Below are 16,670 nucleotides of genomic sequence, written 5' to 3'. Positions count from 1 at the left end.
ATGGAAGTCAAAGGGGCCAGATAGGATCCACCTGAGGGTACTGAGAGAACTGGCAGAAGAGCTGGCCAAGTCGCTTCCCATCACTTAGCAGCAGTCCTGGCTATCAGGGGAGGTCCCAGCTGACTGGCGGCTAGCAAATGTGACGCCCATCTACAAGAAGGGCCGGAGGGCAGACCCGCGGAACTATAGGCCTGTCAGTGTGACCTCAGTGCTGGGGAAGCTCATGGAGCAGATTATCTTGAGTGTCATCACACGGCGCTTAAAGGGCAAGCAGGCCCAGATCAGGCCCAGTCAGCATGGGTTTATGAAAGGCAGGTCCTGCTTGGCGAACCTGATCTCCGGCTATGACAAAGTGACGCGCTTAGTGGACGAGGGAAAGGCTGTGGCTGTGGTCTATCTCGACTTCAGTAAGGCTTTTGACGCCATTTCCCACAGCATTCTCCTCCAGAAACTGGCTGCTCATGGCTTGGACTGGTGTACGCTTCGTTGGGCTAAAATCTAGCTGAATAGCCCAGCCCAAAGAGTCGTGGTGAATGGAGTGAATCCAGTTGGAGGCCGGTCACTAGTGGTGACCCCAGGGCTCGGTGGCTGAGTCACCATCCCTGGAGGTCTTTAAAAGATGTTTAGATGTAGAGCTATGTGATATGGTTTAGTGGAGGACTGGTCAGTGTTAGGTCAGAGGTTGGACTAGGTGCTCTTGGAGCTCTCTTCCAACCCAGATGATTCTGTGAGCGTGTGATTAAACTTTGCTTGCCTTGACAAGCCAACGGAACGAACTGCTGAGCCACCTGTGCTAAGTGTCACGGGGCTGGCAGCCCTCAGACCACGGGGAACCGCAGCCTTGGGTGTCAGACTCCTTTCTTCTGGTGACGAAGGGAAAAGCTGAGGCAGAAGCGGCCATCTCACAGCCGTAACGCCCACGTAACGACTGTCACCGCCACCTAACGGCCATGTAACGGTCTCCTCGGGAAGGGCGCTGAGGGGCTGCCTCACACCCGCCAGGCGGAGCCGTGCAGGTGGCAGCTGCGCGGCGAGGCCCGGCCCCTGTTCCTGATCCCGGCCCCCTGTGTCACGACGGTCGGTCTTCATCTTGGTGCTGTGCTCGCACGTGGTGTGAACGCTGACCGGCTGCGTTGTGCGTGTCATTAGCTGCCTGCAGGGAATTACAGCTGGGGCTTGTCCAAACAGCCTGGGCAACTCGATGGCTGTCAGAGCTGAAATGTGAATGCCCCAGCTGCCCCAACTGTGCACTGTATACATAGTAACACAGGCCGTCTGGCCTGGCCGAGGGCTTGGCCCCAAAGCAGCCGCTGGGTTGGGTTTCTGAGCCGGAGTACACTGGCACTGGGCTCGATTCCCAGCCCCCAAAACGCGCTGCTTACTCTCCGTGTGCGAGCGCCCAAAGTGGACAAATGAGCCTGGCTGAGCCCACAAAACACAGCAGCTGGTCTCCCTTTTCAAGCCGCCCACAGCTGCCCAACGAGCCTCCTCTAAAGGCCGAAACCCACAGGACTCTGCCTGCATTGCTGAGCCTGAAAACCAGCCAAACAAGGCTCATTTTGAGCCCCCCAGAGACAGCTGATGACTTCATCTCCACATTGGGCCCCCAAACCAGTGCACAGAGACTGGTGTTGAGCTACAGCGTGCAACATTTCACCTCTGTTTTCCTGCCCCAGCCCAGTTTCCCCAGCTGCCTTCCCAGCCGCCTTCAGCTGCCCCCGTTTTGCTTTTCTTTCTGCCCCAGGCCGTGTTTGTGTAGTCCATAGGTTCGTGCCCGCGCCAATAGGCACACCGAGTCAGAATCCACACGAAGGCCCTTTAATTCAATAAGGAATCCTATAACTCTGCAGAGTCAGGTGCTTGGCGATCTTTCTCAAAGCAAGCACGCCTCTGACTCCAATCACCATAATCTGTACGCAGCAAACTTGTGAAAACCCTCTCTTTGGTTACTTTTGATTGGCTATCTTAGCTCACCTAAGCTATCTCCACTGAGTTTGCTCATGACAAAGGAGCAGCGGTGGAGGGAGGGACACCAAATCCCACATTAACATATGTTAATGCCCCTTTACGAGCAAAAGGTAACTCTAGTCAGAAAACCAGTCTGGAGCTGGCTTTCTCCTTCTTCTTTTGACCCTTTTATCCCTTACCTTCCTTGCTTCTGCTAGCTCAAGGCTACCTGTCTCTTTCTTTCGGCTGAAAGACTACACAAGCTACAGGCCTCCCAGTTTTCTTCAAGGTTTTCTTGTTTTTCCCAGCCTTGTGACTACATTTGGACATGGATGGGGGTGATCAGAGTACTGGTGCTTTGGCCATGACCCTCCCCATCCCACCAGTGCTGAGAGGCTTGCACAGGCAGCGCTGCCCGGCCCCAGCTCCCACCAACACCACCCTGGGAAGGACCCGGTCTGCACCCGCTGTGCTCTCTGGACTTTTATTCAGGCCTCTAAAAGCTCGGGGATGTCTTCTGTGTCCCCCGAGAGATCTTCTGCATGCTCTGGGATGTCTTCAGCATGCGTTGTGCTCTCTTGGTGCTCCACGCTGGCTTCTGTAGTGTGGGGAAGAAGAGGCAGTGTCAAGATATGGCCCCTGGCCGTGCCCTCCTGGGCACCGTAGGGAAGGCGGCTGGGGCAGCGCTTGGCAGCCCTTGGGCCGCCCCGGTGGGAGCGGAGCAGAGAGCTCGGTCCCGGCTCTCACCAAGGACGTGGAGAGTGGCATCTGTGAAGCGCGTCTCCTGTGGTGACTCCTGCTGGTGCTTCAGTTTCTTCAGCAGCTCGGGAGCAGCTGTCTCCTGGGGGAGAGCAGGGAGGTGTGAATTCTGCTTGGGCCACAGAGGCCTCGTTGCCGAGCCCTCCGACTCCCATGGCCCCAGCATCCCCCCGGGACAGGGCTCACTCACCAGGTAAGAGTAGACATCGCGCTGCAGCTCTGCCCCACTGCACCCGATGGAATTCATGACGACCACCTGCAGCCCCTTTGGCTCAACAAAAGGAGCACAGCTGTAGAGGGCTGTCTTGCAAGCCTGGAAAAGAGCATTGTGCTTGGTCATTCCTTCTCCTATGCCCAGGAGGCAGCTCCTCAGGGAGCCTTTCTGTGGGATTGCAAAGACGCTCAAGGGGTCCTTACGGTGGATACTGCATAGCTGGGGTCCTGGAGGTGCAGGAAGAGTCTGCCCAACGTCTGCTCCACTTCTGCTCTGAAGAACGTGGTGAGATCGCCCTTGGCGCCAGCAGCCAGGGCCGCGTAGAGATGGAAGGCCGCAAAACGAAGCTCCTTTTGCTCCTGCAACCCAGAAAGCCATCTGTGAGCTGGGTTATGAAGGTACCTCCTCCCAGCCTGCTGGGCCCCAGCAGCTGGTTGCCTGCAGGAGCACCTCCACGCAGCACAGGCAGGCCCCCGCCCACCCCACACCCCTCGGACAAGTGGCAGAAAAGTAGGTTCACTCACGGCATCGAAGAACTTCCTGGTGGAGCGGGCGATGCTTTTGAAGGCCATGCCCGAGCCCTTCGCCGTCTGATTTGCAAATATTTCTTCCAGGGCCAACATGCTCTCCGCAGCCACCCCAGGACAGTCCACCTTCTCCATTTCACGCCCCAGTGCTTCCATGATGTTCCTCTTGTGCCTTCGAAACTGCAAAGCCAAAGATGCGCACAAGCTGCTCGCGGCTGCTGCCCGCAATGCCCACCCTTTCTCCCCACTGCTGTTTCGCAAGGGGGTGCAGCTGCGGCACAACCCCGTGACGAACGGCACTGGCACGTTTGGCAAGAGGTTTCCCCGCAGGCTGCGTGCTGAGCTTGGAGAGCAGCCTGGCTGTTGGGAAGCCCCCATCTGCCTGTGCTGCTCTGCCCCAGGCTCCCCAACTGCCCTGCAGCCCTGCCCGGCTCTCTGCTGGGGGGCTGCAGCCAGAGCAGAGGGAAGTGCACCTCACCTTCTTGGGCAAGCCACTGACAGCACGGCCCAGGCCTCTCGCTGCCATCTGCTTCACAGCACGGCTCGGACTCTTCAGCTTCTCCAGGAAGACCCACACCAGGGGCTTCAGGAGATGCTTCCCCTCAGCTGGCGGGTCCTTCACCACCTACAAGACAGCCAAAGCTCTGTCAGTGCCGAGAAGGGACCTGGGCTGGTCTCTTCCATGAAGAGACACCCCAAGCAGCAGTTTCTTTGGAAAAGCCCTCTGAGCCCGCCCTTCCCCACGCGCCGCCTCACCTCTGCGAAGAAAGCCAGCGCCGTGAGTTGCAGGTTTTGCGAGGGGGAGTGCAGCCACAGCATGAAGCTGTTTATCAGCAAACGTGAGACGAGCTGGGCACGGAGCAGCACTCTGCACAGAGAGCACAAGCAGGTGACGTGGTCAGGTGGGAAGGCCCCGGGCCGCGGCCCAAAACGTCCCCTGCTGCGGTGCAGGCGCTGCCCTGCCTCCCAGGAGAGCTCCCCAGGCACATGGGAAGGGTCCTGCGGCTGCTTCCCGGGGGGAGGTGAGATGCAGCACTGGGCTCTCACCTGGTCAGGAGCTGCACGGCGTTGCAGTGCCACTGAGGCACGTCCAGGGACGGCCACACTCGATGATTCCAGAGCACCCGCTGCCACCTCTCGTCCAGGAGTCTTCCCAGCACTTGTTCCAGAGCAGCGCTGTAGGGTCTGGCGAACGAAAACCCACAGAAAACCCTCAGAAATTTCCACACCTGGGAAACAGGGCAGCCCTTTGGCTCCCTCAGCATCACGAACAAATGTGCCTGGCTGGGGAACTGAAGCCCCCCGTTCTCTGCCCCTGCTGCTCCTTACCCGCACACCAGCTCCTCTTCTTCCGTTTCCTTGAAGATTTCTGCCGGAAGACTCAGGGGGGGAAACAGCACCAGTGTTCCCAGTTCAATGCTGACCCACTTCAGGAGGACGGGAAGGAGGCAAAGAAGCACGTCCCGGGTTTCCCTCGTGGTCAGCAGAGCAGACATCACCTCACAGATGGCACAGAGGAGCTGCAGGAAAATGTGAGCCAAAACAACCTGTTAAACACCGCCTTTCCCACCAGCCCGGTGGTGCCCCTGTCCCCCTGGGGGACTCTTCCTGCCTGCAAGTCTCACACCTTGGGGTGACCCCCAACTCCCTCACCCTGCTGAGCTAAGTGAGAAAGCAGGTGGGAAGCTGTAGAGATGCTCCTGCCGACGAGCATACCTTGAGAGGATCCAGCGGTTGAGCAGCAACCGTGAGCCGACACCTGGCTTCAGATGCCTCGTTCAGTCTCCAAATTAAGTGATACAGCACCTTAGGCCCGAGGTCGCTGCTGCCCAGGCTCCTCCAGAGCTGCACCACGTCTCTGCAAGCAAACAGACGTTCACCTGTGAGCCCTGTCCTCTGGGACCCCTGGTGCCCTCCCTCCCCAGAGGCCAAACGCTCTCCTCGCCAGCAGCAGGGCACACGATGCCTGCTTCCCCAGAGACATGAGCGCCCGATCTCGCAGAGCTCAGGCTTCTGGGGGAGGAATGGGACCTGCTGCTTCCCTGGATCCCCCCACTGCAGGCAAGCCGTGGGGTTGCTGTTTGGTGGCCACGGAGGGGCAAGGGGGAGCGCACATACCTCTCTGAGGGCGATTCTGTCTGGAGGAGGGTGTCCACCACAGCCTGGCTGCGGAAGCCGGCCAGGAGACAGAGTGCCTTGAAGAAGAGGTCCTTGAGGGGGCTCTGCTGCACGGTGTGCCTGGCCTCCCACAGGATCTTCATGAATTCAGGCACCTGCAAGGAAAGGGGCGAGAGGGAACACTTCAGCGTATCCTTTGCCTGTGCGGTCCCCTCAGCCCCGCGCTCGGGCTGCGTTTCTTCAGTCCACACGAGGCGCAGCACGACAGCCAGCAGAGAAACGTCAAGGCCGAGGGGAACAAGTGTCTCCCGTACCTCTGGGTATATTTCGTTTCCGCGTGTCTCCAGGAATGCGATCAGCCAGTCGCCAGCTGCTCGTGCACGCTCCTGGTTAGTGCACGAGAAGGTCTTCGTGATGGAGTCCATGAAGCTCCTGGCCTGTCCCTGGGGTAGGTACTGGCAAACATCCTGGAGAGAGAGGAGAGACTGTCACGGCTCTGCTCCAGCTCTTTCGGACAGAAAGGAGACGCGAGGGGCCTCTGAGCTCCGCAGCTCACTGGTCATTGAGAGGGCACTCGGGGCACACTCCTCTGTGCACACGCTGTTTTTCGTACTTCCTGCAGCGGAGAGGCTTAGAACCATCTCCTCTCGTCTTGTTTCCCTGCGTGCAAAACGCACCTCCTGACAAAGGCACTGGGACCCCACCCCACTCTCTGGAGCCAGTTACCTTCGCTATTTCGGCACGGTCCTCACGCAGAGGCCCGTCCTCCACGGTGTCCAGCCTCTCACACAGATCCCTGATGCCCTGATGCAAGTGGGGCACTTGGAGCACCACTCTCCGAGCCCTCGCCAGGCCACAAGCTGTGAGAGAAGGGAGTCCTGGTTAGGGGAACTGAATCTCTGGGCCCAGACACGCACAGAGGGGGATGGGGAGCAGTGGCCTCGCTGGGCAGGGAAGGAAGAGAAGATGGGGCTGCTGGGGGCCAGGAAGAACCCGCTTTCCTCACCTTGGATCCGGAGAAGGCAGCTGAGGCAGGCCCCTGCCCTCCGCCGGGACGCGGCCTGGGAGTCGCTCAGCAGAGGCCCCAGCACACCGAGCAAGGAGCCGAAGCCCGAGCAGGCGAGTTCCCTCTGTGGGGGCGAGAGGCAGGAGGAAGGTCGCAGGCAGCCCAGTGCCTGCTCGCCTCCCCGGGCCGTGGCCAGCAGGGAGAGGGAATGGGGCACGCGGGGCTCGTACTCACCGAGCACTTGAAGAGCTCTTCGTAAGTGCCCAGCAGCTGGGCGCAGAGCTGCAGGGCCCTCTCTTGCTGCCACGCGTTCCTTGAGGTGAGTTGGTGCAGCAAGACCTGGGGTGGAGCAGACGTGTCTCGTGACGGGCGTCCTTCTTTCTCCCCCCGCCACCCCTCTCTGCCTCCCTCCCTCCTCTCCTGGCCCCTGCCCTGGGGCTCCGCGTGGCCCCAGCCCCGCCAAGCACCGGCACTGCCACCCCCCTGCCCTCCCCCAGGAGCCGTTTCCCCACCGGCATCTCCCTGTGCCAGCCTGGCTCTTGGCTCTGCCTCCCGCGGGGCCCGTTCCTTTGCCTGCCCTGGCATCGCAGCAGGGAACGGATCCCCCTCGGAGCATCCCCGAAGGCCCCAGCTCTGCCCCACGGCTACTCACCGAGACCATGTCCGCGAAGGCGCGGGAGGTGCCTTCCGCTTGGAGGAAGGCTGACATCAGCTGGCCCAGAGCTTCCTCACACGACGCTTGCAGAGGCTGAAAGCGGGAAAGGAGGACTGAGGTTCAGCACCGCGGCAGCTGCCAGAGCACAGGGAGCGCTGAGGTGCGATCCCGACGGAGAGGTGTGCAGGGAAGGGCTGGCAGGTACCTGCAGCTCTGTGTCCGCAGGAGGGCACGACAGGACTCTCCAGCAGCACACGGCCACCTGGGAGCACCTCTTCTCCCAGTCCACGCGAGGCTCCAGCTTGCTGGATGCAGAAAAAGGGGGAGAAAACAGTAAAACAGTGAGGGGCTTTACCAGCCGTCTCCAGAGTGGCCCAAACGCCAGCTGGGTTTGAGCCCCAGAGCCGGCCCCCCCAGCCTGGGGCACAGAGCTCACCTCAACTGCTCCAGCAGCCGAAGCACCTTGAGATGCACTCGGGACACAGGGCTGTCGCAGCCATCCTCCCTCATCAGGTCCTGCAAGGCCCAGAGAGACGCACTCAGGGTGGGCAGGGGCACGGAGGGGCCCGCACCAGCCCCTTCATCCCCACGGCCACCACGGAGCCACCGAGTGCCAGCGCCCCAGGGCCCAGCAGCTGGGGACGAGGAGCTGGGGGGTGGCCGCTGGAGACCTCCGGGAAAAGCTGCCTCCCCTGCGGGCAGCCCCAGCTCCAGGCACTCACCAGCAGGACGTTCAGCACCTCCGGCTTCCTGCAGAGCCTGAATCTCTGCTTGGTGTCCACAACCTGGATGGCACGGGTGACCTCCTGGATACTGTTCACCAGGGCGAGCTTGTGCTGCAGCTCCTGAGACCGGAGAGAGAAAAACACCAGTTGAACTGCTTGGAGAGCTGGGAGAGGAGCACGGGCGAGGGCTTCTTCGGGGCTGGGGCTGGACGTTCAGGACAAAGCACGCAGGGGACGCTCAGAAAGAGGCCGTCCATCTCGGCACGTGGGGGCACCCAGCCCTCCCTGCTCCTTCCTCTGTGCCCCACGCCCCTACCTTTGTTCTGCAGGCATGGAAGAGCTCCAGGATGTTGGCCAGGATGCATTTCTCCACGCAGTCCAGCAGTTCTGCCTTGGGCGCACGCAGTGCAATCTTGCCATAGGTAAGCATGACTGCAGCCCGTGTGGCCTGAAGTCTCCGCTCCCTGTCCGGCAGCTGTGTTGACAAAGATGCCCCGAGATGTCAGTCCGATGCCCTGCTGTGCCCCGGGCCGCCGCCAATTTGTGGGGCTGGGGAGCGGGGCTGTGAGGGAGCTGTCTGGCTCGGCTGTGCAGGGCCGTGGAAAAGCATCTGAAGGAGTTTGTCCCGGTCCTGCCCTGAGGCGAGCAGCCCGTGCCCGTCAGGGGTGTGCTGGCCGTGGAAGGCTTGCCCGTGGCCCCCAGGCTAGGGGCAGAGCCAGCCACAGCTCACAGGGCTCCTGGCCCTCAGCTTTCTGCAGGGGGCAGGCGTCTTAGGTAGCTCTGCCGGGAGGGACAAGTGCAACGTGGGTGCCACGACTCGGCCACCACCGTTCGGGAAGTGAAAAGAGGGCAAGAGAAGGCCGAACACTCAAAGCCTGCAGCCATTACCCTTTGCCGTCTGCCGAATTTGATGAGCGCCTTGCGGACCATGCTCATTGCATCCAGGGCCACGTAGAAGTGGCGCTCAGCAGCGTAGGAGACCACGGAAGCTATTCCCTGCAATGACGGAGAAATGGGAGTGAGCTCTGGCACGCGTACGACGGCAAGGCAGGACATTGCCCGAGGGAAACGGCAGCTCCCAGGAAATGGAAAAGGTCCGGAGCAGGGACATGGGGACACTGGGCAGAGCGGGGGCAGGAGAGGGAGAGGAACCTTCACCTGTTTGTCACACGGCCTGGTGGCATCCGTTTCTTTCAAGTATTTCAGCAGCTGCCCTTGGACGTGGGTGAGCCGCCGACAAGAGGCCAGCACCGTGCCGAGAGCCCGGTACAGGAACTCCTGCAAGAGAAGAGCCCGAGCCCGAGCCGTGGTAGCGGAGGGAAGCACCTTTGGGGCGAGGGCAGGGGGAGCGGTGCCGACAGCCCGCACGGGAACGCGCTCCTTCAGCCCCAGCCCCGGAGCCGGGTGCCCCGGGCTGTGCTGCCAGGAGGGCGCAGGCAGGGAACAAACCTTGTCCTCCTTGCTGCTGGAGGAGCTGCTCAGCTGCTGGCTCAGCTCCCGGCTCAGGCACACGATCCATGGCTGGTCCTCCTGCATCTCCTCCGCTGACTCCGTCAGGAACTGGGGGGGAACACGACAGGAGGCCAATGTTGTCTCGCCCTTTGCCCGGGCCTTGCACAGGAGCGGCGGGGGCACAACTGCCCGCAGCCTCACCCCCGGGGATGCTGTACCTTAAGCAGATAGCACTGCCACTCTTCGGAGTCCAGGGAGCCCTCTGGATGCTCTGCAAAGCAAGAGGAAGCAAAATCCCTCGCTGTCACTTGAGCCAGCACCAGGGAAGAGTTCCGCGCTCTCCTTCCCTGGGAGCCCAGACCCCCACAAGTCCCAGGCTTGACAGGGCCTCAGACTGCCTGCACCACAGCTCTTGCCAGGCTGCAGACCCCAGGGGCAAGCCGATCCCAGCAGATCCCAGCCTCCACGCTGGCTGCCCGGAAGGGGGACGGCAGCGGTTCCCCTCCGCCGTGCTGGGAGGGAGGCTCTTTTCCTGCCCCCTCCAGCTCTCCTGAGCCCGGCGCTCCACACTAGCACCTTACCTTCCAGGTACTGCAGCATGCGGGGGATGCGCATGGGCCACAGGTCCCTCAGGGATCTGTGGATCCTGCTCTGCAGGGCCTGCAGCAGCTGTAGGGCAGCGGCCCCGCATTCTCCGCACCCAGCAGAAGCCGCCACCACCTAGGTGAGGACAGAGAGAGACGGGCTCACTCCTTCCGCCGGGGACGCGGCTTCTCCCACCAGGGAGCTCGACTCCAAAAAGCAAAAGCAGCCCTGCCCCAGCACCTCCCCCTGCCCCTGGCCAGAAAAGCTCTTTCCCCGCGGCCCCGCTACTCACCAGCAGCTGAACCAGGAGCGCCTGTGGCGTGGGCGTCTTGTCTGCAAGGAGGAAGAAAGGCAGGGTGAGCCCCTGAGCACCTCGCCCCCAGCCCCTCGCACCTTCGACGCCCCCATGCAGCTGGGAGGGAGCCCCTGGCCGAGCCCGGCACACGTTGCTGGGGCACTTTCTGCTCTCACCTTGCCCCTGGGCAGCATCAGGCTTCTCGCTGTCCTCTTGCCCTTCTGTTTGCTTCTGTCTCTCGATCACGGCTTGGAGACAGCGGGACAGCGGGAGCAGCAGGCCGCAGTACTGGGCCGGCACCATGTACTGCAGGAGCCGTGGCCACAAGAGCTGCAGAGGAAGAGGAGGCAGTTTGGCACGTCAGCATGCCCATCGCGGCTCGGAGCGGGAAAGGACGGCTTTCCCCAAAAGGGGCAGGCGAGGGCTGGCCAAAACACCCTGCAGGTGCACAGCGGCTGCAGCAGCGGGGAGCAGGACCACTTACTTGGGTCATGCCTCCAACGGAGACATCCAGAGACTCCAGGACATCTATGCACTGGGCCCGAAGGTCTCTTTCTTCTTGGAGGTCTTCTACTGCCTGCAAGACAGCGTTGGGAAACCCCCCGTTACTCCCAGCTCCTGCCTCAGGAGGCTCTGTGGAGGAGGAGGATGGCCAGGCCCCACGTCCCAGCCCCAGCTCGGGAGCAGCGAGCGCTGCACTGAGGGAGCTCTCGGCACAGCCTGGGCACGGGACCGAGCCGCGGGTGTCCCGCTCTGTCCTTACCAGTCTGTCCGAGGCCCGCCTGAACTCGACAAAGATGTGCGCCACCGCTTCCCACGCCAAGCAGCTCGGGATGCTGACGCTGAGCAGGTCCCTGATGAAACCCAGGAGCGCGCTCCTCACCTGCCAAGGGGACGCTGTGGTTACGGTCTGCCCCGCCAGCAGCCACAGGGAAGCCACCTTCGCCTGGGGCAGCCCCCGCAGCCCATGGAGAGGCACCGAGCGCGCAGGAGAAGCCTTCGCTGCCTGGGCTCGGGGCTCGGCTTTGTACAGCTCCACAACCTGCCGGCTCGGGGGGCTTGCCCTGCCCCACTGCTCTCGCTGTTCCTTCCCAAATGAGCTCACCTGGGTGCTGGCCTCAATGAACAAGGGCTGCACGGCCTCTACCATTAGGGGCAGCTTCTCTCTCACTGCAGGCTCTACAAGAGACACAGAGAGGTCCGCGTTCAGGCAGGGCTCAGATGGCAGAAGGGATCCCTCGAAGCTCCCAGGCTTCTCACGCACAAGCGGGACAGCACGGCAGGGCTGGGCTCTGACTGCAGGGGAAGCACTGGCGTCCCAGAAGGACTTTGTTTCTGCAGCTACTACTGCCTTGCCGGGCCTGAAAGCTCCGACAGCAGATAGCTTCAGCCCCCCGACTGCCCCAGGCCTGGCCTGTGGTACTGACCGTCAGTGCGTGCCACAGCTCCCAGCAGAGTCAGCGCTGTCCTGCGGGTGCCCTCGTCCTCGCTGCTCAGGTGGGACAGCAGGAACATGATTGTCTCCTCCGGGCAGATTCGAGCTGCGGGCAGGACACCACGTTTTGCGTGAATAGTCAGCAAAACCCCACGGCTGAGGTTCACAAGGAAGTTGCGAGCACGCGACGGGCATCGTCCCCTTCCCTCCCTTACCTTGAAGCACAATGCACTGCCTCAGTTCTTCTTTGTGGCCTGCGCTGTGCTGCCTGTCCTCCTCCACAATCTGTGGGAAAAAGGTCCATTTTAGAGACCGATCGCAGGCAGAGCAGCCATCAGAGGCTGCCTTTTGGGTCCCGGCACTCCAGAGGCCTCCTGCCAGGTGGCTGAGGGGGAAACGGCTGAAGGAACTGAGCTGCCCCTCGGGCCTGCGCAAAACATCCAGGATCGGGGTGCTCACAGCCTCGAGGCAGCTCCAGGAAGGTCCTGGTGGAAGGACGCCCTGCCCTGCCCTGCCCGCCCCGTCTGTGGCAATGCGGCCTGCAGGACCTGGGCCAGCGGCACAGGCATGGGCTCCCTTTACCTGGTGGTGCACAGCAGCAGCGATGGCATGGAGCTTGTCCTGGGGGGCGACAGCGTGAAGTTCCTCCAAGGTCGTCAGGAAATAACGGAGGCTCTACAAGAGAAGGGAGAGGACGAGCGGGTTAAAGGCACGTGGGAAGGAAGAAACCCAGCACGCCTGTGGCATGGGGAAGCCCTGCCCACAGCTGCACCAGACCCCGCGCAACGCCTCACCTCTGTCACCCGGCAAGTCTCCTGGAGCTCCTGGTACTGCCGCAGGAGCCAGAAGACCTGCTTCCACACGTTGTCCTGGTGCTGTGCATCACGGAGGACGACGGCCATCATAGCAGCCACTGCTCCCAAGACGGCCTGCTTGTCCTGCAGAGGGAAGAGAGGCGAGATGCTCTGAGGGCTGTGCAGCACTCGGCGTCCCCCAGCACATGCCTGCCTTGCCCACAGGGGGCTTTCCCTTTCCCTTCTCTCCAGAGGAGAGACATCTCTGGCTCTCTCCAGAGGACAGCAAGCGTTCCCCTGCCAAAGGGCCAGCAGCTCTCACCTCCTCCTCCTCGTCACGGCCCAGCCAGTTTCCCACCGCGTGGCAGAACAGGTCGTACACCTGCTCGCAGAGCTGCGCCTCCCCGATGCGAGGGAAGGGGCACTGCTCCCAGGCATTGAAGTAAGCGTTGATCGCCCTCGACCACTGCTCCAGCACTGCACCACAAGAAAGGAGCTCGTCAAAGCCGGCAACAGGCAGCGTGCCCGGCTCCCTCGCCCACGCCCGCGTGGAGCAGTCCCTGGCTCGCCAGGCTTCGGCTCGGGACCGGCAAGTGCTGTGCTCCAGGCATCTGGACTAAACTACGGTGCCCCTTCTCCCCTTCTGCCCACTGCACCTCAGCCTCCTTCTCTACCTCCTCCTCCTCCTCCTCCTCCTCCTCCTCCTCGCAGGCCTCTTCCCCTCCAGCACTTAGCATTGCAGCCCCCGCCCTGCCCTTCCCAAATTTGCCCCCCAGCGCAGGACCACGCCGCCATCCGATCGGAGCGAGGCAGCGAGAGCCCGCCCGGCCCCTTCCCCTCTACTCACCACTGCAGATGGCGCGCAGGATCCGGCTGCTCTCCACGTGGCTCAGCACGGCGTGCAGAGCAGCGAGCGTCATTTGGGCGAAGGGGATGCACCGCAGGGCTGCAGAGAGAGGACGGGCAGAGGGACAGAGGGAGCCACGGTCAGCCAGAGCCAGAGCAGCACCGCGGGCAGGAGGGCTGGGGAGAAATCCCAGCTCCGGGCGAGGAGGTGCCACAAGCCCACAGCCCGCCGGCCCAAAATAGCCTTCAGGGAGGGGCAGGGGCCCTGCTCCTGGCCGTCACGGACCATCTCCCAGAGCACGAGGCCAAAGGGGCCATACCATAGCTGCTGGCCAGTTTGCTCAAGGTGCTGAGCACAAACTCCTGGCATGCTCCTCCCCTCATGCTCTTCAGGTGGCCCTGGAGCTCGGACATCACAAACTCGAAGTGGGAACGAGCCAGAGCCACCAGGACGTCACCAGCAGCTGCTGTCACTTCGGTCATCGCGCCCTGAAAAAGAGCCACAGCTGAAATGCTGCCCAGGAGAAAGCTGGGGAGAGGCGGGCTGCTCCGTTCGTCCTCCTAGAGAACAAGCTCACCTGGGCTGCCTTCATGTCTCCAGACACCTCTGCGAGCACTCGGTTGACAACGCCGCTCCGCAGACGGGTGTCATCTCCTTGCAAGACGTGCTCGAGGCGGCGGTAAGTCTCCGCTCGCTCACCCTAGGGAGAGACCACGACACCTCTTGCTTTGCCCTTATTCCCGGGCAGCTGCGAGCTGCTGCCCCTCACTCTGGAGAGCCCACAGGCAGCACCAGCGCGTCCTGTCCCAGCTTGCGTCCAGCTACACCAAGGAGCCGAGGGAGCAGCAGCCCTGGGAAGCGACCGAGCACCAGGCGCCAGCCTGGGACCACGGTGCAGGGCTAGGACAAGGACGGAGGCTTGGGCAGCTCCAGGCTGAGCTGCTGCGTGAAAGGAGGCGGCGCAGCAGCGTCAGCCCAGCAGCAGGACACCGGAGGGGCCAGCAGGCAAGACCCCTGCGTTGAGGGTGGAGGGGAGCCCTCAACCCCCCACGGCACAGCAGGATGTGCGCAGCTCACCTCTCTGTCTTGCAGCTTCTTCAACAAGGAAGTCACGACGGCGGCAGAGGTGGCAAGAGTCTCAGACCCCGTCTCTCTGCCACCGTTCCTGTGACGTCTTCGTCTAGTCCTGATCCCTACACAAGCAAAGGAAGATGGAAGGAAACAACCAGTTTGCATCAGCTTGGCTGGCTGTGGGGATTCGCACCAGGTGGGGCAGGCATCCTCCCAGCACCAAGAGCACAGGCTGGGGACCCATCTCTGGTGGTGCTGGGAACTCATGGGGATGCAGCCCCCGGCCTCCCACTGCCCCTTACCAAAAAATCCTCTCAGCCTCTCCATCACAGCAGGATCACCCCAGAATCTCTCTCCGGGTCCTCCTCCTGTGGCCGCCGAGAGGCAATGGGCCACCTGCCCTCACCGCAGCACTTATAAGGCACCCAGCCATTGTGACCTCGCTGAGGGGCCTCGCGCCTCACAGAGGGTTGCCACAGATACGGGGACACGTCACAGGGCAGGGCCGGAGGTGGCAGCGCTGCTCCCCTCCGTGCCTTTGCCTGATTGTCTCCAAAGAAAGAAGTTTCTGTGCACCATGAGACAGTGTTTGTCTGGAAAAAGGTCCGGAGCAGGGCTGGGACGAGCCCCTGCCCCAAGGGCACAGAGGGTCTCTCACATGGAGACCCGTCCTCCATGGTCTCCAGCCTCTCACACAGCTCCTTGAAGTCAGGCACTTGGAGCACCACTCTCCCAGTCCTCGTCAGGCCACAAGCTGTGAGAGAAGGGAGTCCTGGTTAGGGGAACTGAGTCTCTGCGCCCAGACACGCACAGAGGGGGATGGGGAGCAAAGGCCAGGGCCCTCCCAACCCTCCCGTGGCACGATGCCACCAGCCCGGCTCCGTGACTGACACATCCCGGGCCGCACAGAGCCCTCCTTCCTTCCCCTGGAGCTGTTTTGGGGCAGTGGGGCCACAGGCAGCAGCCACAGGCCTCCGCTCCCAGCTGCTGCGTCCCCAGGTCCTCCCCACAAATTCCTCAGCGCAGACAGCACAGATGCTGCTCACTGAGGAGGGGGCAGGAGCTCACTTCCAGCTGATTTCAGCTGGAGAAGCAGGCTATTCTTCTGAAGGCCTCACCCAAGCCATTCGCCATCAGCTTTCCAAGTATTTCTGCCAGCGCCAACATGCTCTCCGCAGCCACCTCTGGATAGTTCACCTTCTCCATTTCACGCCCCAGTGCTTCCATGGTCTGCCTCATGTGCCTTCGAAACTGCGAAGCCAAAGATGCGCACAAGCTGCTCGCGGCTGCTGCCCGCAATGCCCACTCTTTCTCTCCACTTCTGTTTCGCAAGGGGGTGCAGCTGCGGCACAACCCCGTGACGAACGGCACTGGCACGTTTGGCAGGAGGTTTCCCCACAGGCTGCGTGCTGAGCTTGGAGAGCAGGCTGGCCATAGGGAAGCCCCCACTGAGGAAAAGGCTGAGGTGCTTAATGCCTTCTTTGCCTCAGTCTTCAGCGACAAGACCAGTGGTTCTCTTGGGTACCCAGCCCTCTGACTTTGTGGCAGGGGATGGGGAGCAGAATGTGGCCCTCATAATCCACAAGGAAATGGTTGGCGACCTGCTACGGCACTTAGATGTATGGAAGTCAAAGGGGCCAGATAGGATCCACCTGAGGGTACTGAGAGAACTGGCAGAAGAGCTGGCCAAGTCGCTTCCCATCACTTAGCAGCAGTCCTGGCTATCAGGGGAGGTCCCAGCTGACTGGCGGCTAGCAAATGTGACGCCCATCTACAAGAAGGGCCGGAGGGCAGACCTGCGGAACTATAGGCCTGTCAGTGTGACCTCAGTGCTGGGGAAGCTCATGGAGCAGATTATCTTGAGTGTCTTCACACGGCGCTTAAAGGGCAAGCAGGCCCAGATCAGGCCCAGTCAGCATGGGTTTATGAAAGGCAGGTCCTGCTTGGCGAACCTGATCTCCGGCTATGACAAAGTGACGCGCTTAGTGGACGAGGGAAAGGCTGTGGCTGTGGTCTATCTCGACTTCAGTAAGGCTTTTGACGCCATTTCCCACAGCATTCTCCTCCAGAAACTGGCTGCTCATGGCTTGGACTGGTGTACGCTTCGTTGGGCTAAAATCTAGCTGAATAGCCCAGCCCAAAGAGTCGTGGTGAATGGAGTGAATCCAGTTGGAGGCCGGTCACTAGTGGTGACCCCAGGGCTCGGTGGCTGAGTCACCATCCCTGGAGGTCTTTAAAAG

General features: G+C 61.8%; 1 protein-coding gene across 1 annotated transcript; it reads right to left on the bottom strand.

The window, feature by feature from the left end:
* Positions 1-1,802: 1,802 nt before the first annotated feature.
* On the bottom strand, positions 1,803-16,133 carry LOC140002363 (maestro heat-like repeat-containing protein family member 2B). Its single transcript, XM_072036784.1, has 41 exons — positions 15,549-16,133; positions 14,733-15,184; positions 14,437-14,552; positions 13,937-14,059; positions 13,679-13,847; positions 13,360-13,458; positions 12,835-12,989; positions 12,513-12,656; positions 12,301-12,393; positions 11,934-12,003; positions 11,711-11,824; positions 11,389-11,462; positions 11,047-11,166; positions 10,768-10,860; positions 10,460-10,613; positions 10,281-10,321; positions 9,985-10,123; positions 9,622-9,674; positions 9,401-9,511; positions 9,110-9,229; positions 8,840-8,947; positions 8,268-8,426; positions 7,949-8,071; positions 7,663-7,742; positions 7,432-7,531; positions 7,224-7,319; positions 6,806-6,910; positions 6,572-6,695; positions 6,292-6,425; positions 5,880-6,032; positions 5,566-5,720; positions 5,164-5,305; positions 4,777-4,967; positions 4,495-4,632; positions 4,204-4,315; positions 3,926-4,072; positions 3,445-3,627; positions 3,124-3,279; positions 2,897-3,019; positions 2,695-2,788; positions 1,803-2,545 (listed from the first exon to the last, which is right to left on the bottom strand). The coding sequence occupies exons 2-41, from the start codon at positions 14,755-14,757 to the stop codon at positions 2,436-2,438; spliced, it is 4,746 nt and encodes a 1,581-aa protein (XP_071892885.1). The 5' UTR covers positions 14,758-15,184; positions 15,549-16,133; the 3' UTR covers positions 1,803-2,435.
* Between the last annotated feature and the right edge of the window lie 537 nt (positions 16,134-16,670).

Source organism: Anas platyrhynchos, chromosome 4 (genome assembly GCF_047663525.1).
Source record: "Anas platyrhynchos isolate ZD024472 breed Pekin duck chromosome 4, IASCAAS_PekinDuck_T2T, whole genome shotgun sequence".
In the NCBI taxonomy this organism is placed as follows: Eukaryota; Metazoa; Chordata; class Aves; order Anseriformes; family Anatidae; genus Anas; species Anas platyrhynchos.
The sequence above is the reverse complement of the archived record's forward strand: the minus strand, read 5'-3'. Positions and strand labels throughout refer to the sequence as shown.

What these genes read in the sequence shown, in the direction of transcription:
- LOC140002363 (XM_072036784.1), bottom strand. Translation starts at nt 14,757, where the DNA reads ATGGAGAGGCTGAGAGGATTTTTTG. An exon ending in GAGGCTGAGAGGATTTTTTG is followed by an intron (nt 14,553 to 14,732) that starts GTAAGGGGCAGT and finishes TTGCTTGTGTAG; the next exon opens with GGATCAGGACTAGACGAAGA. An exon ending in GGCAGTGCTATCTGCTTAAG is followed by an intron (nt 9,512 to 9,621) that starts GTACAGCATCCC and finishes GTTCCCCCCCAG; the next exon opens with TTCCTGACGGAGTCAGCGGA.